The sequence below is a fragment of the Pseudophryne corroboree genome, chromosome 6 (assembly GCF_028390025.1).
Source record: "Pseudophryne corroboree isolate aPseCor3 chromosome 6, aPseCor3.hap2, whole genome shotgun sequence".
NCBI lineage: Eukaryota > Metazoa > Chordata > Amphibia > Anura > Myobatrachidae > Pseudophryne > Pseudophryne corroboree.
The window spans coordinates 71,616,688-71,641,553 of NC_086449.1; the positions used below are offsets into that span (position 1 = coordinate 71,616,688).

Sequence of the window (24,866 nt, forward strand, 5' to 3'; positions counted from 1 at the left end):
CATAAACCGACAAGGCGTAATGATGAGCAGAGCTGCAATGTCAGAGGTAACAAGAATCATCCTCTGGGCGGAAAAACACGCGGGGGCGCTGCCAGCAATCTTCATTCCGGGAGTGGACAACTGGGAAGCGGACTTCCTTAGCAGACACGATCTCCATCCAGGAGAGTGGGGCCTCCACCTGGAGGTATTCACGAGGTGACAAGTCTTTGGGGCGTACCTCAAATAGACATGATGGTCTCTCGCCTCAACAAGAAGCTTCGGAGGTACTTTTCCAGGTCGAGAGACCCACAGGCAGTGGCGGTGGACGCCCTGGTAACTCCGTGGGTGTTCAAGTCAGTGTATGTGTTCCCTCCACTTCCACTCATCCCAAGGATTTTCAAACTAATAAAAAGAACAAGAGTTCAGGCGATCCTCATTGCTCCGGACTGGCCAAGAAGGGCTTGGTACTCAGATTTTCTGGAGTTACTGCTGGAAGATCCGAGGCCTCTACCTCTTCGCGAGGACCTTTTGCAACAGGGGCCGTTCGCTTATCAAGACTTACCACGGCTACGTTTGACGGCATGGAGGTTGAACGCCAGATCTTATCTCGGAAGGGCATTCCGAACAAGGTTATTCCTACCCTAATACAGGCTAGGAAAGGAGTAACGTCTAAACATTACCATTGAATTTGGAAAAAGTACGCGTCTTGGTGTGAATCCAAGAAGTTTCCTACGGTGGAGTTTCAACTAGGGCGGTTTCTCCTCTTTCTGCAAGCAGGTGTGGATGTGGGCCTGCGTTTGGGCTCCATAAAACTCCAGATTTCGGCCTTGTTCATTTTCTTCCAGAAACAATTGGCTGTCCTCCCTCAGGTTCAGACTTTCTTGAAAGGGGTTTTGCACATCCAGCCTCCCTTTGTGCCTCCTACAGCACCTTGGGATCTTAATGTGGTGCTGCATTTCCTGCAGTCAGATTGGCTCGAATCTTTACAGAAGGTTGATGTCAAATTTCTTACTTGGAAGGCGGTCACACTATTGGCATTGGCATCTGCTAGACATGTGTCGGAATTGGGGGCATTGTCCTGCAAGAGCCCCTACTTGATTTTCCATGAAGATATAGCTGAGCTCATGATGCGTCAGCAATTTCTTCCGAAGGTTTGTCGGCTTTTCATATCAACCAACCTATTGTGGTGCCAGTGGCTACTGACTCCTAAATTACTTCAAAATCCTTGGCTGTTGTAAGGGCTTTGAAGATTTACTGTATGTGAAGAGAACTTCCCGTCACAGAAAGACGGACGCTCTGTTTGTCCTTTATGATCCCAACAAGGTTGGGTGTCCTGCTTCTAAGCAGACGATTTCTCGCTGGATCAGGTTCACTATCCAGCATGCTTATTCTACGGCAGGCTTGCAGTGTCTAAAATCTGTTAAGGCCCACTCTACTCGTAAAGTGGGTTCTTCCTGGGCGGCTGCCCGGGGTGTCTCGGCTTTACAACTTTGCCGAGTGGCTACTTGGTCAGGATTGAACATATTTGCTAAGTTCTACAAGTTCGATACTTTGGCCTCTGAGGACCTAAAGTTTGTTCGGCAGGAGCCTCCATGCTCTCCCTCCCGTACTGGGAGCTTTGGTACATCCCCATGGTACTAATGTCGACCCCAGCATCCTCTAGGACGTAAGAGAAAATTGGATTTTAATTACCTACCGGTAAATCCTTTTCTCGTAGTCCGTAGAGGATGCTGGGCGCCTGCCCTGCGCTTCATTTTCTTGCATTTGTTACTTAGTTAAGTACTGCATTGTTACTTGGATAAGTACTGTTGTTCAGCCATTGCTGACTTGTTTCAAGCTGGTTTGCTTGGTTTTCTGTTGTAAGTGTGAGCTGGTATGAATCTTACCACTATCTGTGTATTTCTTTCTCTCAAAGTATGTCCGTTCCTCTGGCACAGTTTCTAGACTGAGTCTCGTAGGAGGGGCATATAGGGAGGAGCCAGCCCACACTTTTAAACTCTTAAAGTGCCCATGGCTCCCAAGGGACCCGTCTATACCCCATGGTACTAATGTGGACCCCAGCATCCTCTACGGATTACGAGAACAGGCTTTACCGGTAGGTAATTAAAATCCTATTTTAGTCGGCACGCTGTGTGAGGCTCCGGAATGTAGGGGGAGGTCACATAACTACATCCCATTTTCCACTGCACAAATAACCCAGGTCCAGTGACTGGTCAATCCAGCCTGGGCAGCACGCAGGGTTGGACCCGGGTAACGCTGCAGTGGAAACGGACGCTACCCGGGTACTTTGACCTGGGTAACACCGAGAGGTGGTGATTGGAACTTCTGGGGCTCTGGCAGATGATGTCATAGGTCAGAGCCCCGCGGAGACCGCATGTGCAGCAGCCGCTACGTGGTGTTGACAGAGCACAAACAGCCACAAGCTCACCTGCAGTCCTAACCCCTCCCTTTTGTGACCTCACCTTTATCAGGCAGAAAAAAGTCAATATTAAATGACTCCCATAGGGTTTTGCAGGGTTAGTCCAGGCTCAGTGTAAACAGGGCCAGTGGCGCACGCAGGGGGGATTTCTAAGTACCTGGAACCCCCCCCCCTGATGAGACAATTTTGTTTTATTTTAGAGATGGAGACAGCAGTGTCTCTGTCTCCGTAAAAGCCGCAAGCGCGTACTGTAGCTGCTGCAGCAGCATAGAGCAGAGAAATATTTTATATATATATATATATAGTAGATTGCAATGGCGGCGGCACTCACAGTCATACATGAAACTTAATATTAAATGCTAAGTACATTTACATATTTTCACATACATTCACATTTAAGGTAAAACCTTTTTATTCTTTGGATTCCTGAAGATAGTTTTTTAATAAAACAAAAACGTAGAATAAAACATGGGTCGCTGCGTTGCAATCGCACTGATATCTGTTCTGCTTTTATGCGCTTCTATAAATCTCTTTATACTGCGGATGCTGGTAGTGCGCTAGATGGCCAGTCCTTTTTGAATGAAGCACAACTGCCGGAGCTCACATCGGAGGAAAGAGACTTATTAGATGCTCCTGTCACCGATGGTGAGGTTCAGGCCACCATTAAGTCCCTCCCTAATGGAAAAAGCCCTGGTCCTGATGGCTTTAGTGCCGAATTCTATAAGATGCTAACTGCTGACGTACTCCCTGTTCTAACTAAGCTATATAACCATATCCTTAACACAGGAGAGAGCCCCCTCCATTTTAATGAGGCAAGACTCTTTGTGCTGGCAAAGCCTGGCAAGGATCTCACCCTGGTAGGCTCTTACCGCCCTATCTCGCTCCTCAACCAGGATTTTAAAATCCTAACTAAAATTATGGCTAACAGATTACAGACCTGCCTACCCCGCCTAATTTCACCTGCGAAGATGGGTTTTGTCAAGGGTAGACAATCCACATGGGGAATAAGAGCAGCCCTGGCTGCAATATCTCATACCCATCTTTGTCAGGCCAAAAGTAATATTATTATAAATCTAGATGCAGAAAAGGCGTTTGATAAGATCGCCTGGCCTCATCTGGCTAGAGTGCTTATCCACCAACGCTTCGGCCCATTGTTTCGTAACTTGGTGCAGACCATCTACACTAACCCTGTGGCACAAGTTTTAGGTAACAGTGTAGCATCCGCCCCCTTCACGTTATCTCCCCTTCTCTTTAATTTGGCGTTGGAACCCCTTATCAGGTCTATTCTGTTACATAGGGAATACAAAGGTATTGCCATAGATGCTCGGGAATTGAGGGTGGTCGCATTCGCTGATGACCTTCTCCTCTTTTTGTCCGACCCCCACCTTTCGGTCCCCAATTGATCACCACAATTGACCGCTTCTCTTCTTTCGCGGGATTTTCTGTTAACTATGGGAAGTCTGAGGCATTGGCCATGTTTGGATGGGCGAGAACAGGGTGGGGGGACACCTTTCCCTTTTAATGGGCGACTACTTATATAACTTTTCTTGGTGTTGCGCTCCCCTCAAATCCCTGTCATTTGTATCGATACAATATTACCCCGGTTTTGCACAAGATTAAAACTGCGCTAGATCTTTGACAAACCCTTCCTCTCAACTTGCTAGGACGCTGCAACCTGTTCAAGATGGCTAGCTTCCCGAAACTTCTTTATATCTTACAGATGACTCTATTATTATCTAGCTCAGACCTCTCCTCACTGAATACTTCAATTACCAATTTCATCTGGTCGGGAAAACGACCCCGGATTAGTATGAAAAAATTGTCCCAAACAGTACTTAGAGGCGGAGTTAACCTGCCCAACATCAAACAATATAACCTTGCCTGTCTCCTTCGCATTGCTTTGGACTGGCTTGGAGATAACAATTACTATACAGACTCCACTCTAGACTCACAATTCTGCGCTCCTCTATCTCTCAGTTACATACTGCATGCCAGACCTTCCAAATTGCCCTTATGTATCACTAATAATTTATTACTATTTCCCATTATACAGGTGTGGAGAATGGCAAGGAAGCCTCTCAAGCTTCAATATTTCTACTCTCTTTCGCTACCCCTAGTCGGCAACCTGGATTTTCAGGAGGGGAGGGCCTTGAGACCCTTCACTGCCTGGTATTCTTCTGGTATCCGTAATCTACGCGACTTGCTTAATACTTCCCACCTCCCATTGTCCTTTGCAGAAGCAAGGGATAAATGTGGCTTACACCCTCGACAGGAGTTTTCCTACTTCCAGGCAGTCCACTATCTCAAAACTGTTTTGCCTAACTTGAAAGCCTATGACTTTCTAGATCCCCTTCTCATACTTCTCCGCTCTGGCTTCTATTCTATCTCGACTATTTATGCACGTATACGCATAGAACTCGACCCTACTACGGATCTTCCAGAACGGTCCCAATGGTCCTCCCGCATTCCATCGGTCACTCCTGACTCCCTCTCAAATAATTTTCAGCTGACTCAAACTCATTCCAGCTAGCTCGTACCAAGAAATGGCCTATAAAATGCTCCATAGAGCCTATATCTCACCTAATCGCCGATGTTTAATGGGCATCTCGGAAGAAGCGAGATGCACCAAATGTTTAACTGATGGGGTGGATCTTTGGCATTGTTTTTGGGATTGTGGTTTAGTTAAAAAGTTTTGGCATGAGGTACACCAATATGAAACTACGACGCTAGGCATGTCTTTCCGATGCACTTGGGCTCTGTTTGGATATTTAGCAGACCAGGCGGACATCCCAAGGACCAACAAAAAGCTTCTTGTGATACTGTCAGTGGCTAGCAGAAAAGCTATTTTACAACAGTGGATTCATGATTCTACTCCCACTCTTTCAATGGTAACATCCAGACTATTCTTTTTGTTTACCATGGATTGGCTGGAGGCTTCTATCCACAAAGAAAAGCTCACTCCAACTCTATTCCAGTGTTGGGATAACTATATTTTGACACTTCCCATAACCACTAGACAAGCACTTCACAACTGCTTCCAATCTACTTCATGATATTTACTTCACTCTATAGATCATCCTAACCCCTTAGGTCTTTGAATACCACACCTTTCTATCTCCACTTTTACCTCTTTCTTTTCTTTCTCTCTTTATTCTCCTGTATTACCAGGCTGATTGGGAAACTGATCTCTTAGGTTTGTGAATATCTCTATGGATGGATCGACGGCCCGTGACCTCTAGCGGGCTTTAACTACTTTACATGTTTTCAGTATTTTCGATTTTCTTTTTTCTCTTTTATTTTGTTTTAGTTGTGGTGTCCATATCTGGAGAATTAGATATAATATATTGGCATCAGCGGAAGACGTCTGTTTTACATATGTTTTCTTATAGCCATTCTGTATTATGCTCATAAAGGTTATTCTCCACTATTACTTGTTACACACACGATTTTTTTCCATTAGAATGTTTAAATGTTTTATTTGATGAAAATTTAGAAAATGGGTTCTGATTTCTCCTTGTTCAGCTACGAGTTTGATTATTCGATTTCTTGCGGCCCTTTGGCAGGGTGGCAATATATCTACACTATAATATCTTATTGTTTCACTACTCAATGTACCAAATTACTGTTTATGCATTTTTTTCTTTGTACTGTGAGAAATTGGAATAAAAATATTTTGGGGAAAAAAAAAAAAAAAAAGAAATTCACAGAGGTGCAGACATTACCAGTGACTTACTACTTATACCCCACAGCACATTTATTTAGGCCAATGGAAATAAGACGGGGGGGGGGGGGGGTGTTTGGGGGTGTCCACTATGGTTGTGGGGTGTCTCGGACCTGGGTGAATCTATCGATCTAGATCTCCTGTCTTTACCCCAGCTGTGCTAAATAGAATAGATGAGCAGCGTGAAGCTTTTCCTCCTCACATCCTGATGAGAAGTCAATGAGCCACAAATGAGAGCGCAGTGTTATTTGAGCATCCAGCTGAAGTGAAGGTTTTACATATCAGCCAGGTAACAGGATCCCCTCATAGGGGAAAGTAGTGTGCCGTGTACGGAGCACAGTGTAGCCGTAGCCGTGCATAATAGCAATCTCACCCAAGGAAAATCACCACCCTCGTTATTCTGGGGCAGATGTATTAAGCCTGGTGACAAGATAAAGTAGAAGGTGATAACGCACCAGCTAATCAGCTGCTAGCTGCCATGTTATAGGCTGGGTTTGAAAACGGACAGGAGCTGACTGGATGGTGCGTTATCACCTTCCACTTTATCACTTCACCAGGATTAATAAATCTGCCCCTCTACTGTCCTTTATTGCATGTGGTTGGGAGGGTAACAGCTGGATCAGCCTGCGCACAGCCATCTTCCTTCAGCACCAAGGTCCCACCGGCTCCAGCCATAATGCAGTCGCTTTGCCAAAGTCCAAAACAGCTTATTGTGCCACATGGCCAACTGCATGAGTTGTCATATTGGACAGTGGTACCAGACACTTTGCCGTCAGAGTCTGGGGGCTGATTGGGAGCCACACACAAAGCAGATGTTCGCGCCACTGAGCACTCCTTTTGCAACTGCGCTGAATTACACACAAAAGGTGCTGTATGCGATCAGGACAGATGGTATCAGAAATGCTGCAGGGAAGTGATGGGCAGTGACTACAAATAGTACGCTCATGGGACGTGTTAGGAAATCTCACTGGGGTATCATTGCAAGTGGCTGCGTTCCAAGTCACAGGCATAGGAGGCCGCAGTCAGACGGAGACACTGCACCTGTCGCAAGTTTTCAGGGTGACGTACAAGGACAGTACATAGGACAGAGCCAGGTAATCCACTTCCATTTTTTTTTTTTTTACGTAAATAATTTTTATTAAAGTTTTTTCAGAAATAAAAAATGATAAAGAAAGGGAAATGCAATGTAAAATACAAATGCAAAGTCAAATATCAAAAAGACAGACAATCAGACAAGGTAACATGTAGGTACAGTTATGAACATACCAAATACAGAGGAAAACAAAATACATATATACATGGGTATTGGACGCAAAGAAAAACTGAAGGACCGGGAACAGGTATTCCGCTACAGTCAGGGAACCTGGAGCAGAGGAGTTATAGCGCCGTCATCTTCAGTGACAGAAGTGCCATTAAAGCCTTCTCATAGGTGAAGAGGGCATCAGAGAATATGGAGGTCAGGGCAAACATTGGTGAGCTCCCATGTCACTTAGCAAGAACATGATTGGATTAGGGTTTGGATTACTGTCTTGGTTAAGCTAAAAGACTATTCAGTGAAGGTTGACCAGCTCCCACACTTACTAGGACCCCAGTGGTTGGTCCACCAAAATAATTTTTTTAGGAGGCCCCTATGCCCCCCAGCTCCACTAGTGGTATTTGTGTGGTCCTCATGGCAAACACCCCACTCTAAACTAGCCCCTACCACAGCATGAACTCACCCCCAGGGCCAGAAGATGTGGCCTGCAAACATCAGTTGCTAACAATCAGTTAAAAACAGTTGGTTCCAGGTAAGGCAATAAAAGTCCCACACTAAAGGTAAAAGGTTGAGAGAGTTTATTAACACAGTTAAAATCCAAATGAATTTGTGCTTCTTATGCAATACCAACAGTGCAGGTGATCAGTGCTCTATAAAGTCATTCAATGCAGGAAAAAAAAAATCCAAACAAATAAACCAAAGAAAACCAAAACACCATCCTGCAGGCCAACTTTACGCAACAAAAAGCAGGCAGGGTCTACCGGTAAATAGCTGGTGGACTTCATGTCGCCTGACCTGCATCACAAATTAGTGCTTTTCTCACACGTGTATTGTATCCGACCCTTCCAGCAAGAGAGGTGACAAGTCGTTATAAATAAGGGGTTAATTCTATAAGTAAAAAAAGAAAAGAAAAAACGTGCTAATTTTTTTACCATCCCTAAGAACACCAATCTCATGGCCCTGGGAGAAGGTGAGTTCCTCAATGGTCACAGGCCAGGAATAATGTTAGCAAGTCTGAACGGAGGTTGCATGCATCAACTTGTTCTTTACTTAGAGGCCCAGAATTGCAGGCTGAGGGACAAGAGCGCCTGAAGTGGAGAGGGGAGCGACCGGGACCGGAGGTGTACAAGGAGTCTCTCTGCTGATGGGACGACCTCCTGCGTGCTGAGCGGCTCTGGCAGCTTTCCCTCGGCTGGCTCTTGCAGCCAGACATGTGGTGGAGGGAATCTAAAGACCTCCTCCTCTTGGCGTTGCTATGATGGGGGACCTCACTATTCTGAGCATCACAATTATTTTCAAAGTAGAGAGATGGACTTGGCCAGTCAAAAGTGCGGTTTCCACAATCTTCCCTAGAGCTAGTCGTACACCCATCTCTAGAACGGGAACTCTCTCTTGACCTGGTTCTGCCTCCCTCTCCAGGGCGAGGGCCTTCACCCAACCTACTTCTACCTGTGTCTTTAGGGTGAAGGGTCTCCTGAGACCTGCAGTTACACTGCCCTCTAGAATTCCCCTTCTCCATCCGTCTACTTCTGAGGCTGCCATTAGTATGGAGCCCATTAGCCAGTTTGTCAAATAGCTCCTCACATGGACAAGCCGCTTGATTGCTCTTCAAATGGGTGGTAGATGCAGGACTCTGACTGCAATAGGAAGAGTCCACACGAACTTCGGGTACATATTCTCCAAGGTGAAGGGGTGAGGAGTCTTGTAGAGGAGTTACTCTATACAAGGAGTCACTGTCTAAGCATTCCAAGTGGTCTCTGGGAAGAGACAACCCCTCGCTGGTAGGAGTGTCTCCATCCCCCAATGTCTGGCTGCTGTCTTCAGAATGCAGGGAATCCGTCTCGTACTCTGCCTCAGCAGATTCAGTAGGACACCCAGACAGTTGTTCACCGCCTCCTGCATTCTCATTGGAGCCGAGGGGCCCTGCTGCTTTGTTGAGGCTAGCTCTACGGTGAGACTGATGCAGTATGGACCTGCGGAGTACGTCCCCTCGCCTCTTTTGTCCAGAAGATACACTGCAATAATAGAAAAATAACACACAGTAAGAAATTGTTAATCAGCCGCTGTGATCATCTTAGATTTTAAAATTTGGAGCGGTCACATTGCTTACTGTAGTGAGTGCAGGGGAAAGAACAGAACTTAGTAGCTCATGCACACAGCACAGTAGTTCCCAGCCCTGGTCCTCAAGGCACCCTGACAGTCCAGGTTTTAAGGCTATCCATTCTGGAGCACAAATTATTAAATCCAATTGACTGAGGTACTAATTAAGCAAGCTATGCTCAAGCCTGGATAGCCTTAAAACCTGGACTGTTAGGGTGCCGTGAGGACAAAGGCATCAATCCAATTAGGTGGAAGGTGCTGTTTTCTCTGAAAATTAATTTCACAATCCATTTAGAAACTCGCATTTTTCCAGTCACACCTCAGTGACGATAGGGAAATGCTTTATTTTAAAGTTAAAGTTTACACACTGGCCGACATCAGTCAAAGATATGAACGATCTTGTTCATTAATGAATGAGATACTGTTCATATCTTTGAGTGTGGAGGCTCCAGCGATGAACGATGTGCGGCCCCGCGCTCGTTCTTCGCTGGTCGCCCGTCGGCTGTACATGCAGGCCAATATGGACGAGATCGTCCAAATTTGCCTGCACTTCAATGCAGCCGGTTGACGGGGGGGAGTGAAGAAACTTCACTCCCCCAGTCACTGCCCCTCCGCCGCCGGGTCGCCCGTATCTGCCATCTGGCAGCTCGGCCAATGTGTAGGGCCCATTAGACACTCTTCTAATGACTAATTGGGCAAACGGAAGTTTCCAATTCGGTTAAGTCAGGCATGTCCAAACTGCGGCCCTCTAGCTGTTGAGAAACTACACATCCCAGCATGCCTTGACACATCTTTCGCATTCTCCGACAGCAAAACTGTGTCAGGGCATGCTGGGATATTTAGTTTCACAACAGCTGGAGGGCCGCAGTTTGGACATGCCTGGCTTTAGTCCAATAATTACATGTAATTTTTTGGGGTTATAAAAAGTGGCCTCAAATTACCGCCCAAAAATAAAATTTTTCGTTGCTTTAGGCACCCCAAATTTAAAGTATTTTTTTCTTAAATCACCTCAAAAGCATATTTTTCCCTTTTTTTTTTTTTGCATCTTTCATTTTTTCCCCCATATGAAAATTTTAGCATAGTTGCTTTTTAGCACTTTTTAAAAATATAAAACAAAAATCAGCCATTTGACACACTTTAAAAAGGGGTGTAGTATGGCTGGCTGACCGCCGGTCAGCTTACAGACGCCGGGATCCCGGCGGGGAGGGGCGAGTGCAGCAAGCCCCTTGCGGGCTCGGTGGCGACCTGCGGTCGCCACGGGTTCTATTCCCACTCTATGGGTGTCGTGGACACCCACGAATGGAAATAGTCCCTGTTGGTTAGCATGCCGACCATCGGGATAGTTAGGGGTCGGGATGGTGGAGGAGGTCATGTGACTGTCGGTCTCCCGACCGCCGGTCACATGAATACCACCCCTTTAAAAGAGTCTAGTGTTTTCCTTTTGCCCGCTAACAGTCTTCTCTATAAATTCTGCAAACAAAATTTTAAAAAATTTGGGGGTCCAGGAAGGTCGCCCCAACTTCTCATTCACTTCTCTCATGGCATATGGCTGACAATGCACAAACCCTTGCTAAGAGTACCACGAATAGCCATTTTTAATTGTATTGGAGAGTTATCGGGAGCGTGCATATGTGCGAATCTCTGAGTTTCATGAAACTACTCGCACGTAATAGGACTGACCCCAGAGTTTTGGAACCACCGGTATATCCAGAATCTACAGTAACAAGCACCTCTAGCAACTTGGCACGGCGTATGTTCATTTAAAAATATATCAACACTGCAAAAGCTTTGTCTCTCTATTGCCACCCCATGGCCATTCTTGGTAGTGCTAGTAATAGTTTTAAACAGTCTGATGAGCAGACAAAGGTAAATCTGATCCAGATTTACATTCTAGATTAGAACATACATTCAGGTACTGGGATATAAGCGCTACCTTCTCTGGAACCGTTGCTTATGTATGCTTATGTGATTCTCCCTAGATATTTTCTTATGGTGTCGATTTAATCTTTTTCCTAGCTAAAATTTTAGCGGCACCATTTACCAAACCCATCCGCAGTGTTGGACTGGGGAATGCAGTGGTAGGAGCCCATGCATAGGGGTGTGGCCAGCCACAGGGCCCTTGATATAAAGACTGCATGGGTATATTATTTATACATACTAGGTTCTTCACACCGTCGTATGGGGGGGGGGGGGGGGGGTTCGCCCCGTATTGGGGGTGTGGTGTGGGCAGGGGAAGGGTGTGTTGAGGCACAGGGTGTGGGAGAGGGGTGGTGTCTTTGTGGAAGGTGTGCGGCAGGTATGGAGATAGCTTGGATGGGGGATGGCATTGTGAGGTGGATGGATGGGGAGGGTATTGATGGGTGTGGTGTGTGCAGGGGAGGGGGAAGGTTGTGTTGAGGTGCAGGAGGGGTGGTGTATTTGTGGAAGGTGGGTGTCTGGTATGGGGATAGCTTGGTTGTGGGATGGCCTTGTGAGGTGCAGTGGGTGTTGCACAGGCGGATGGGTTGTGGTGGTAGGTCCCAAAAGTAAATGGTGTGTGGTTTTAATTTGAAGGGGGGAGGGTGAAGTGAGGTGGAGGTGTGTATATGTGCAGTTGTTTCCCTCTGATGTAGGTATTGATTGCTAGGGGGATGGGTGGTTGCAAAAGGGGCCTGTGGATGGGGGGGGGGTGTTTACAGAGGTGCTTTGCAAATGGGGTGTGTCCATGCTGTGAGTGGTGGAGTGTTGGCTGTGGGGGGGGGGGGAAATGGAAATGGTACAGGGGGAAGGGAGGTGCTGTGTGTGAGTGTGGAATGTGTGGTGAGAGGTGGCGGCAGAGGGTGTTGATAGGTGCTTGTTGGGGGGTAGGGTCAGCTGTTTCAGGGGTGGAGGATGTATTGCATTGTGGGTGGTTTTGTGCTGGATTGTGGAGGGTGGTGAAGGTAATGTGGTTAGTGGAGTGGGGGTTGTGAGTGGTACGTGGATTGTGTTGGGGGTCCGTGAGATGCGGTTTTGTGTTGGATGATGGGGTGTGGGCAAGACAGTGGTTTGTGGTTGTGGACTGTGTTGAGGTGCTGGTGGAGGGGTGGTGTATTTGAGGAAGGTGGGTGGGAGGTATGGGCCTAGTTTGGCTGTGGGGTGTGGTGGGTGTTGCACGTAGCGTTTGTTTGTAGGAGTAGTGGGTGTGCATGGGTTGTGTTTGTTGTGGTGTGAGGGTTAGGGTTTCATGAGGTGTTGGGGTTAAGTGTCGGATGTGCAGGGATGGGGAAGGGATTGTGTGCGCGCGCAGGGCGGGGGGGGTGGAGTGTTCGTGAAGGAGAAGAGGGTGCGAAGGTCGAGGGTGAGGTGGGGTGGTGTGTTGAAATTTGGAGGTGTGCCTCTGGGGTGTGTGCCTGTAGCATATGCGGGTAGTGGTGACTAATCGTTGGGCTGCTGCGGGAAGGAGCTCCCGCTCAGCAGCACTGTGGCTGGAGCAGTGTCCTGTCCTGGCTCCAGGCGGGTGCACCTGGTCTGGGCCTGGTGAAGGGCGGAATGTCTCCACAGTGTGCGCCTGGCGCCGGGGATGTGAATGGGGCTGGCGGCACGCGTGTTCCTAGAGTTGCGGGCTGGCCGTCAGGCAGGCGGCATAGTGGTGTGGCCGGAGCGGAGCGTGATGTGAGGCAAAGTGGCAGTAGGAGGGAGCTCTGTATGTGCTGTGCTGCGGAATGGCGAGTGTGTGCTCTGTGTACCGTCCGGGCTGTACCTGCTCGACGCCAGGTGACGCCCAGCACGACCCTCCACTGGCTGGATGCGGTAGGGGGTGAGATGGGGCTGCATAAGGGAGGGGTCCTCAGCGTGGGGTGTGGGTGTAAGGGGGCAAGGAAGTTGTGTAGCCAGGAGAGGTGCAGCGGGCGTCCTGCCGGTGCAAGCAAGTCCCCTCCGCATAGCCTGTGTTACCCTCCCTGCTGCTGGCTGGAGCGGTGTGTGGTGGTACTGGTGGCCATGCCCCCCCTATACTGTAGTTAGGGTCAGGGGGCATCTTTTACCCGACTCTGGCGCTGGCCTAGGGCATGGTGTGTCTCCCTGCAGATGCTGCCGACTCCGCCCAGCGTTAGACACAGGCACAGATCTGGGCTATTATATAGGAGACATACATACGGAACCTCTTCCCTAGAGGAGGAGGTGGCGCCCCCGATGCAGTAGGGCCCACTGGGGTTTTCCCCTGTACCCCTGTGGGCCAGTCTGACCCTGCCCATCCGTACCTGTCGGCAGGGGTTAGCCGCAGCATTCTGTACAGCTCTGCAGTGCTGGGCGTCCGCGGGTCAGTGTGGCCACGAGAATGGCACCCGGGTGTGGTCCTGGGGAGAAGATATGGAGTCATGCTCAGTTTGAGAGGTGCAACAAATGCTGGAAGAGGCTGGAGGAGCTCTGGAGCTAAAAAGGAGAAAAGACAGGATAAGCCATGAAGTCTTCCATGTTCTAGGTACACCAAGATCCCATGAGATGTAGGCCGAGGGTCCGCTGTGCTGGCCAGAATAGTACAGGGCTGGTCTTACTGAACACAATGGGAGAACCACTCCATGTAACATTAGGATTGGCATTATAGAGGTTTACAGGGACACGTGTAAAACCATGAGTGGTCCCTAGAAACTAGGGACGCAATACTGGAAGCATGGTGGAGTTATAAAGCGGACAGTTTAAAGGGAGGGTAAGTAGCCATACTCACACTCACTCCTTGGTGACAGACTGTCACTCCATCTCCGGCTGCTGTCCTCAGATGTGTCTGGCTGGCTGCTGCTCTCACAGGAACGAGACTCCAACGACCTGTGGAAGAGAGAGGGTACAGCAGATCACTAGAGTATAGATTTACAAGACATCTATTAACGTGAGATTTATACTTTGTTGGCATTCTACTGATGTCCTATCAGATGAAGTGTTGCGTTGTTATCATTTGTTTACAGTTTCTTATATGGCGCAGCGCATTCCATTGCGCTTTACAGTTGGAATAGTAGTAGAACAAAACTGGGTAATAACAGACAGAGGTAGGAGGGCCATGCTCACAATCTATAGAGAAATAGGACATTGACACTACCTATTGCATAATGGTTCTGCCAGATTGCAAACTAATGAAACTAAATTATACATGAATGATCTGAATATATTATATGAAATGGTATGATATATGAATGATATTATATGAAATGGTATGATATATGAATATTATATGAAATGGTATGATATATGAATGATATTATATGAAATGGTTTGATATAGTCACTCAGTAATGTTGGCCAAGGGTCAGGAGGATGTCAAAGTGAATGAAGACAAAATGTGAGATTGTGTGTAGACTGTACAGAGGGGATGTAATGGAGGAGTAGGATAGCTTATGAAGGTTGTGTGCGCTGTTCTGGAATCGGATAAGCTTGTCTGAGGAGGTATTTTCAGGGAACGCTTGAAGATTTGGACACTAGAGGAAAATCTTAGGGCAGTATCCTCTTAACCGTAAAATCGCTGCAATTTTTTTGGCAACATTTTTTTTCAGTCTATCGTGTGAAAAGGGTCGCAAAAATGGCTCCCTTTTTTCCCTTTTCTATTCCAAAATGGAAAAACGTGATTCGCACGATAATTCTAGCCGGCAAAAGTGGTGATAAGTATTGGAGAAAACGGGGAAATGTGCCTGTACCCTGCAAAAAGCAAACCATTATAGAAGTCTACTATTGGTTATAATAAAAGCATTTGGTGTAATTAAAATGTCAAATGGCTGTTATATGCATTAAAAATAAAAAAGGGGGTTTCAAAATTATATTTTGCTGAAAAAATTGCTTTCTAAGTGCGGTCATTAAATTTGGGGTACAAAAATAAATAAATAGGTATAAGCATTTACTTGGGTCATTTTAGGAGACTTTTTTTACTAAAAAGAAAAGTGGAAACAGTCCGATTACTCCCACCTGCAAGTCTAAAAACACTTGTCCCACTCATAACGAACCCCAATATACCTGTCCCATACCTTGTACCCCAATTTCCATCACTATTTTTTGAACCCATAAATAAAATGACATTTTTAGCCAATTAAAAATAACTAGGCGATACAAACAGGCGCTCTTCACCGTCGTATGGGGCTACACCCCCCTTAACCCTTGCATGCCCTTGTGGCGTGCAATATTTTAATTATATGGAGTATTACCTCCAATCAATTTTGTGAGTGGTTAAATACTGCATGGACAAAGGGCGTCCGATGGTTAAGGGGTCGTAGCCCCTTGCAATGACGTGAACAGCGAATCACTTAGTAGGTGCAGTGGCGGGTAGGAAGGCCCTGCTCGCAAGCTTACAATCTATAGGGAAATAGGCATGGATACACAAGGATAGGTGCTATCTATTGCAGAGTCGTCCACCAGATTGCAAAGGTTCCTGGTGGGCTGTATGATATGTCCACACAGCAATGATGAACCGGGGTCCAGAGGAAGGGAAAGTGAAGAATGAGAAGACATGTGAGGATGTGTGTGGACTGTGCAGAGTGGATGCAATTTGATAGGAAGGTTTATGAAAGTTATGTGGGCAGTTCTGGAATTTGATACGCTTGCCTGAAGAGGTAAATTTTTTATATTTAATACGGTAGAATACTGTTAACCAATGGAGGGACGGACAGAGCAGATCTGCAGACGATGAACGTCTAGAGCGGAAGCTGCATTCAAAATGGATTATAGTGGCGAGAGCCTATGTTTGGGAAGACCGGTCAGGAGACTATTACAATAATCAGTGCGGGAGATAATGAGAGCATGGATTAGAGTTTTTGCTGTGTCTTGTGTGATATATGGTCATATTTTGGATATGTTTCTTAGATGAATGTAATATGATCTTGAGACAGATTGAGTGTGTGGAACAAAGGACAGTTTAGAGTGAAGGATGACACCTAGGCAGCGAGCTTGTGGGGTAGGGTTGATTGTCGAATTAACAGTGAGAGAGATATCAGGTTGGTAACTACTATTGGCCGGTGGGAATATAATTATTTCTGTTTTGGAAATATTAAGTTTGAGAGATGAAATGGCAGAAAGGCTTTCAGTGACACGGACAAACAGATGGAGAAAAATCTGGGGAGGATAGGTAGATTTATCAGCCATTTACAGCAGACACTGAAATCCAAAAGAGTTGATTAGTTTACCAAGAGATGTGGGATAGAGAAAAGCAGAGGCGTTAGGCTACAATTGGGGGAAAACATTGCTACTGTGCAGGTCATACTACCGGTCAGAGCCGGCCTTAACCAATATGGTGCCCTAGGCAAGATTCTGGCTGGTGCCCCCTAGCACAATCGTTGGTTCCGCCTCTGACCTTGCACCTCTTTCCCAGCACCATCACCCCTCACCCATAGGAGTCCTTAATTTGGGGTTTGTACCCCCTATATTTTAAATAGGAACAGTTCGCACATTTTGCGCACAGTCCAAAAAGGGGTGTTTTTTTGCTGGCAAGGGGCATGGACACAATATTAACCCCAATTCCAATTATCCCACACAGTACTGCAACTTTATTCACATCTGATCATGCGATAGTGTCCATAATTCACAGTAGTATCACTTTACCTTATAAACGTTACTCCTCACAGTAGAGCCCCTTATTCACATTACATCACACTGAATTGCTCCTTATTCACATTACACCACACCGTATTGCTCTTTGGTCACATTAGACAACACAGTAGTGTCCTTTCTATACGCAACACCACATAGTAGAGCACCTTATACACATAATGCCATACATTAGTAATTACTTTATACACATTATTTCACACAGTAATGCCCCTTGCACATGACACCTTATTAATGTCCTTATAAACATAATGCACCTTACACATTATGACAACCTTTATTAATGCCGTTTTACACATAATGTCCCTTACACATATGCCGCACATTATTAATGCCCTTATACACCTAATGACACACATAGTGCCCCCTTACACATATGTTGCACATTTTTTATGCATTTTTACATGACACACACAATGCTCCTTACACATATTCCGAACACTATTGCACAACCAACCCACCCACATTCACCCAGCACTCACACTGCCGCTAACACCGACCTCTGCCACTGCTTGGATACAGATGTGTGCTCATAAATCTTGTTTCATTGCTAACGTCAGGCACCTTTTTTTATGAAAATGCATCTTATTTGCAATGCTATGTGGCTAGGATACACAAGCAGCTTCTGCTGATTAAAATTATATGTGGCATGCCTATATACTGTGTGCGACTGTGGCTGTATCTGCATATGAAATGCTACACAGAATATAGGCATGCCGCATATCATTTTAATCAGCAGAAGCTGCTGATGCCCCTAGGCATATCAAATGCCCTAGGCAATTGCCTAGTCTGCCTATGCCTAAGGCCGGCTCTGCTACCGGTGTGTAAACCTACTTATATAAACCAGTCAGATTATACATTAAGACAGAGGTTATCAATGCCAATCCTCAAGTACCATCATGTTTTCTGGATTTCTTTAACAGGGGCGTTCATCTATTTTGCTGGGTCAGTAATTATCCCACCTGCTGCCGTGGATATGGGTCAATAGGTCAGCCACTATTGGTTGACATACATTAGGTCGAGCAGGTCAAAAGGTAGACACGTTTTAGTTTTTTTTTTTTCTTTTAATTTTTACAACTTTTGCTGCATTTATTATCCATGTCACAAACGATCTTCACTAGTAACCTTGTGGCGAGCGAAGCAAGCCCACAAGGGGACACGTTTAATAAAAAAAAAAAATTGGGGGAAAAAAAAAAAAGGTTTAATAACAGACCAAATTTTTTTTGTGTCGACCTTTTGACAGTCTATCTTTTTAATGTCTATTTCTGCATCAGAACCCCTGCTGCCACAGTCAGAAATCTTCAAAGACACGGTCTCTTGGAGTCTTGGGGTATAGCTGAGGGTTGAGGGCGTGAAGCACTGCATTAGACAGGGGCCCAGTGAGCAATGAAAGGACAGATTGCTGTAACCCATTTTTGTGACAATGAGAGGAAGTTAAGGGGGCTCAACCAGTATCTTGTCTAGGGTCTCAATCAGATATTGGAAACAGAACCAGCTGATGACTGACTGCTTGTACTTGGCCATGTAGGATTGTGTGTAACCTTCCTACAGTCCTGTAATAGGTTTCCCACAGCCACACAACCCATGGTACCCGCTAATATATTGGGTTTAGCAGCCATACCTGACAGTGCACTATATTATAATCAGAACCTGCATGGGAGGTGGGCAGAGGCTGTGGGAAACACTAGCCATGGTCTCAGTGTTCTTGCAGCACCAGCTAAATCTAAGTTTTAAATTCAGGCTGCCAGCTCTGTGCCCGATTCTTCTGAAACCGTCTATAGAATGTATTATATTAGTTATCGATATTGGATAGGTGATTATCTGTTATTAGAATATGCATCCCTCTCTATAGGGAATGGACACTGCATTGTGCCCCACTTTACATGGCCACCTGAGGGGCAGTAATCCTACCCCCAACAATTCTCATCATGATAGTACGGATGGTGTAATGGTTAGCATTACTGCCTCACAGCACTGAGGTTGTGGGTTTGATTCCCACCATGGCTCTAACTCATACTTACCTACTTTTTGGCTGCTGCCTCCGGGAGGGAGCAGCCAGGTCACACAAGAGGGGGGAGCAGCCAGGTCACAAGAGGGGGCGTGGAGGAGGCGGTACGGGGGCGTGGTGATGAGCTTGCATCATCATAGCCATGCCCCTGCTCTGTAATGCCCATAATAGCGGTATTGCAGGGCAGGGGGCGGGGCTACGATGACGCGAATTAGCGCGATCGCATCATCGCCCCGCCCCTTTTTTCTGTTTAACGAGCTGAAAGTGGTGGGGAGCAGCGGGAGGAGAGCGGGGTGCGGCGGGGGGGGCAAGCGGGATGCAGGAGACTTGCCCCCTTCCCCGGGGGGCCGGGAGTGCCACCCTAATTTCGGGAGCCTCCCGGCCTTTCCGGGAGAGTGGGCAAGTATGCTCTAACTGTGTGGAGTTTGTATATTCTCCCCGTACTTGTGTGGGTTTCCTCTGGGTGCTCCGGTTTCCTCCCACAAGCCAAAAAAATATACTGGTGGGTTAATTTACTCCCCCTAAAAATTTTTTTTTTTTAAAAATGAACCCTAGCATGAATGTGTGTGCGTATACATGTGGTAGGGAATATAGATTGATAGCTCCACTGGGGCAGGGACTGATGTGAATGGACAAATATTCTCTCTGTAAAGCGCTGCAGAATATGTGTGTGCTGTATAAATAACTGCTAATAATAAATCATGATAGGCTGCAGACTGCCAGTGTCCCATGTTCTAGTCTAAGCCCTGATGATGCATAAGAGGCCCTTGTTACCTGCTGGGAGGAGCCAGTCGCAGGACTCTGTACAGCTCAGCGGTGCTGGGGGTCATAGGATCGGCAGACGTCAGCCCTTTCTGCAGTCTGCCAGCACTGGAGCGATTGGGGGTGAATTGCTTTTTAAGTTGGGCGGGAGTCCTGCTTGGAGTGTCTGTACCTGGAAATTCAGAGTGGACATCACTAATCAGAGACTGCACAAGCCAATGTTACAGTTCAGTTCCTTCATGAATAGACATTTAGCTCAGGGGGAGATGTACCAAATTTGGAGAGAGATAGAGTACCAACCAATCAGCTCATAACTTGCAGACTATGTTTGAAAAAGGACTGTTAGGAACTGATTGGTTGGTAGTTTCTCTCTCTCTCTCTCCAAGTTTTGATAAATCTCCAACTAATACCCCCTTTCACACCAAAGCCGCTTCAGTTTACTTATCCCTTTCACACCGCCTGGGTGGTCCCAGGTCATCGCAGTTAATACAGAACACTTGGAGATTACATCATCCGCAAGCGTCCTGAGCCCACCAATCAGGAGCCTTTTAGGCATGACCCGGGTTACGTATGCCCCAGGCCTGCCTTTCACACTGCAGCCAACCCAGTTTGGTCCCGGGCATGACCCTGGTTGTGGCCCAGGGCGACCCTTTCACAGCAAGCCAGGACTCATGTTGTGACGGCTTGCCCAGACAATAACCCGGGTCAGAGGCTTGGCCTGAAAGAGGTGTAAGTGGGAATTAGTGTTCTGTGCTAGGTACTCCAGTAGGAGTGAATTACTCACCTAGTGCAGACCAGGGGGGAGTCTTCTTCCAGGGGGGTGTCCCCAGACCAGGGGTCATATTCAAGAACTGTTGCTTCATGAAGAGGGCCTGATCAGCTTCAAATTGGAGACGCTGGGTAACAGATGGCGGTGTGGTTAGATAAGCAGCACCGGAAGCTACTGTAGTGTCTGCAACCCACTCCCACCGGACACCATCTGTCCACATGTATCCACAGAGATGGGGGCAGGGCTTACCTCTCGGCCTAGGCGGATGGCTGCCTCTGTAAACTTATCCCTCTCATCCTGGAAGGCCATTTTCTGCTCCTCGAACGTGGCCAGGTCCTGCTCTAACCTCAGCTGCTCCTCCAAGAAGTAAGCATCCCACAGAGGAGAGGACTGGCCTTCCCCGGGCTGTGGTACCATCTGATCCTGCCAACGGCCACCAGAGAGAACCACAAAATGCTGTAAGATGCCATCTGATGCTGGGCAGCAGGGAACAGAGCACTGCTAAAGCTCTATGTGGGAGACGTATCAAACCTTCCAAACAAAGAGGGCCGCCGGACAAGTTGCCCATAGCAACAAATAATATTCCGGATATTACTTTATAGAACGCGCTAGATCAGGAGTAGGCAACCGGTAGCAGCTGGAGTACCACAGGTTGCCTACCCATGCACTAGATAAGTGATAGTGTCTGATTGGTTGCCATGGGTAACCTCTCTTTAGAATGTTTAACACATTTCCACTATTGTTTAAGTATACAATAGCCATGTCCTGTGTTTCAGTCGCCATAATGAAGGGCACATAACTAGGATACTATATTTTTGGGGGTGGACCAAAAACCCAAACTTTGCTGCAATAGGGTCATCCCACCTCCCCCATACCTGCAATAATTGCTGCTGATGACTTATCAGTTCCCGGCTCTGTCCCAGTTCCTCTCTCAGTTCCTGCATCTCTTTCTTCAGCCGCGTCAGTTCCTTCTCATGGTCCGTTACGCTAATCACATGACTCACACCATCGTGAATCGCTGTGGAGAGATATCCCACGCAATCAGATATACAAAGCCTATACAACCATTTAAGATCTCCTGCATTTACATTTAATGTGAAACTGAACGGTTTCTACTCTCCCAGAATGTCCGAGAAACCCTGAAAGTTGAGGGGCTCTACCGAACACCAGAGAGCAGTAAGCTAGCCTCCTACATACTGTCCACTTCCTGGGTGAAGTGGGTGGTCCAGGGCTCGATGCCACACCAACCCCCAGGGTCTCCACACCTAACCAGGGTTTCAAGTATTGTGCATGCATTTGAGTTGTTACTGCACAGAGAGTATCCGGACTCTGAGTCGACACGGCCATTAGTTTGACATAAAAAAATCAACATGAGTTTTTCACTTTTTTGGGGGGGACTTTTTCATACTTCCCAATCGTAGTCTACATTGATTGTAAACGGTAACCTGTGCCGCGGTATGCAAGGGGACACAGTGCACTAATTGGGGTTCCCAGTCACTTGACGGAGAAAACGACACCAAATAAAAACCATATCGACCTATTTCTAGTATCGACCTAGCCACTGTTAACCAATGGGTGTTGGCCCCGAGTCCCATACCCGCACAGAGATGCAGAATGAATTAGATTTTTTAGTCGGTGAAGTAACAGGTGGGTGGCTGGTATAATAAATATGGCAGCATGCACTGAGCAACCCCTCAATTATCTGTTACCACTGTATTGACACTTTTTACTATTAACTTATTGTTCCCAGCCACTGTACCGATTGGACAGATGTACTGTCTATATGGATTAAAGTGTTTCACATCTGTAAACATACATAGCTCTAACGTGAACAGACAGGCTCACCTCTGGCTTCCAGAGACTCCACCAGCTGCTTAAAGCTGTTCCACTGCTTCTTAAGGCCTCCTGTAACCCCAGCTTCCCCAACACGGGTGGGCCTTGACCGTCCTGCCGCAACTCGTTTGTTGGACCCTGTGGATTCCTGAGGAGATGCCCAGAGAGAATACATGTATAGCAGGAGTATTCAATATGCAGCTCTCCAGCTGCTGTGGAACTACACATCCCAGCCTGACATGCCATAGGGCCTAAAACTGGAAGGGCATGCTGGGATGTGCACTGTAGTTCCACAACACCTGGAGGGTCTCAGGTTGAAGACCCCAGATGCAGAGTTTTTAGGGATAAACCGGCACTTACCTCCGTAGCTGCCCGCACATGGACAGCCTCATGTCTGCTCAGGATAGTCTGCACATCTCGTCTCATCTGCTCATGGAATTTCTTCAGCTCTGTATTCTCAGACAGAACCTCACGGATATTCCTGTCTGAAACCCCCGATGGCCGGAACATGTCTGCCGACACCCCTGTAGGGGCAAGACTGCACCCACACAGGGAAAAAAAAAAAAAAGTGTAGGGGAGGACAAAATACCAGAATACTCACTATGTGCAATACTATGGGGCCCATTTGTGAACGAGTTTTAGCTATTTAAAAATATTTAATAATTGCACCAGCCAATCAGCTGACGCTCCATTTATCATTATACGCAAGTTTTAGAAGATAAAACTTGTTGATAAATGGGCCCCTATGTTTTCATAATCACCTCATACCTTCACCTCATTCCTGTGATTAATATTTGCATAGTGCCAGTATCTGCCACAGCGCCTAGCAAACCATAATAAATAAAACAAAAACACAACAACAAAAGGTGTAATAACACACAGAGTGACAAGAGAGCCTCTCGCAAGCGTGAGGTCTATAAGAAAACACGAGTTAGATGCATGTGCTTCACATTGCATAATGGTCCGATTGCAAAAGGAAATAGTCCTTGGCAGGCTATGTGATACAAACACACAGCTATGTTGGTCAGGGGTCAGAGGGGGCTGTAGGCGCACAAAGAGAAGGTGTACATTTTTAGGAAATGGTGAATAGTGTGGTGATCCAGCTGAATAGCACTTATATAATGGGCAGTAATAAATCTATTGCACACATGATTATATAACATACAATCTAAATAATCCAATGCACACCATTCATTCATTCATTCATTTTGGTCACTTACCAATTTTTGCTTATTACAAGGTCTTGTGACCAGAGTACAGCTATAGATCTACAAATGTGGCTCTAACACACACAAACTTTGTGCCACATAAAAACACAACAGCTTAATCTCTTTACAGCCCATCCTCTGCAGTCAGCTGGTATATAACCAACACCCATTAATTACCCTGTCAGCTGCCACCAATTACTCTGGTCTGTGGCGTGACTGAGGTAGAAGTTATAGATATATAATACGTAGCAAATGCAAAAATTGTTAACGTTTAAGATAATCGCCAGGGACACACTGCAAGGAGAGTGGAATATTGTCTAAACAAACCTCGGGGCACTACAATTCCCAGCATGTCGTTCTTACAGGACTTCATTATAATGCAGTATGAATTTTTCATGCTCCACAATAAATATTGACCTACCAGGCCTACACTGTAAGAACAGATGATAAGAATCACATCTAGCCTGCAGAAAACATTTATTTTATTGTGCAGTTGGTAAATAATGTAAATAGGGACATTTCTCAGTACAAACAATTTCTGGGGTACATATCTTTAAAACTTGCAAGTGGCCCGGAAATTAGGCTCAGTTGGAAACTATGAAATAAAAATGAATGTATGTGCAAATTCCCATAAATAATACCTGTATAAAGAGCTCAGGTGTTATCTCTTCAGTGTGCATACAAGGCTCCCCCTACTGGCTATTATTAAATATTACACACAGTAGAAGTATCTCGGAATACTGTATCCCAGTCCTGTGCGACTATTGGGCGACTTAATGAGTGTCAACCTAAATAGGGTCGATCCAACAAACCCATTCCGTGCTGCGGCACCCTGGGGTGCCTCAGGGCACTTGCAGGGGTGCCCTGGGTTGGTGGCCCAGGCCCATTATTTATTGTCAATATAATAGGCAAAACCATTCATCACATAACTATTTAATTTAATGTTGTTGTTTTTTATTTCTCTTACGTCCTAGAGGATGCTGGGGACTCCGTAAGGACCATGGGGTATAGACGGGCTCCGCAGAAGACATGGACACTTTAAGACCTTTTAATGGGCGTGAGCTGGCTCCTCCCTCTATGCCCCTCCTCCAGACCTCAGTTAGATCCTGTGCCCAGAGGAGACTGGGTGCACTACAGGGGAGCTCTACTGAGTTTCTCTAGAAAAGACTTTTGATAGGTTTTTTATTTTCAGGGAGCACTGTTGGCAACAGGCTCCCTGCATCGGGGGACTGAGGGGAGAGAAGCAGACCCACTTTCCTGGACTGAAGGGCTCT

General features: G+C 46.5%; 1 protein-coding gene across 1 annotated transcript; it reads right to left on the reverse strand.

Moving 5' to 3' along the window:
• Positions 1-7,929: 7,929 nt before the first annotated feature.
• LOC134936191 (uncharacterized) lies at positions 7,930-23,740 on the reverse strand. The gene is made up of 10 exons (XM_063931135.1): positions 23,605-23,740; positions 22,745-22,922; positions 22,397-22,532; positions 21,427-21,569; positions 20,801-20,974; positions 20,567-20,678; positions 19,795-19,954; positions 14,159-14,256; positions 13,695-13,866; positions 7,930-9,389 (listed from the first exon to the last, which is right to left on the reverse strand). Exons 2-10 carry the CDS (start codon positions 22,892-22,894, stop codon positions 8,354-8,356), a joined length of 2,181 nt encoding a protein of 726 aa, XP_063787205.1. The 5' UTR covers positions 22,895-22,922; positions 23,605-23,740; the 3' UTR covers positions 7,930-8,353.
• Positions 23,741-24,866: the final 1,126 nt, after the last annotated feature.

Bases quoted from the DNA above. Each gene is read 5' to 3' on its own strand.
- LOC134936191 (XM_063931135.1), bottom strand. From the start codon at position 22,894: ATGTTCCGGCCATCGGGGGTTTCAGACAGGAATATCCGTGAGGTTCTG. The intron at 20,679-20,800 runs GTAAGCCCTGCC...TCTGTTACCCAG, and splicing joins CCATCCGCCTAGGCCGAGAG to CGTCTCCAATTTGAAGCTGA. The intron at 14,257-19,794 runs GTAACAAGGGCC...TCTCTTCCACAG, and splicing joins CGACTGGCTCCTCCCAGCAG to GTCGTTGGAGTCTCGTTCCT.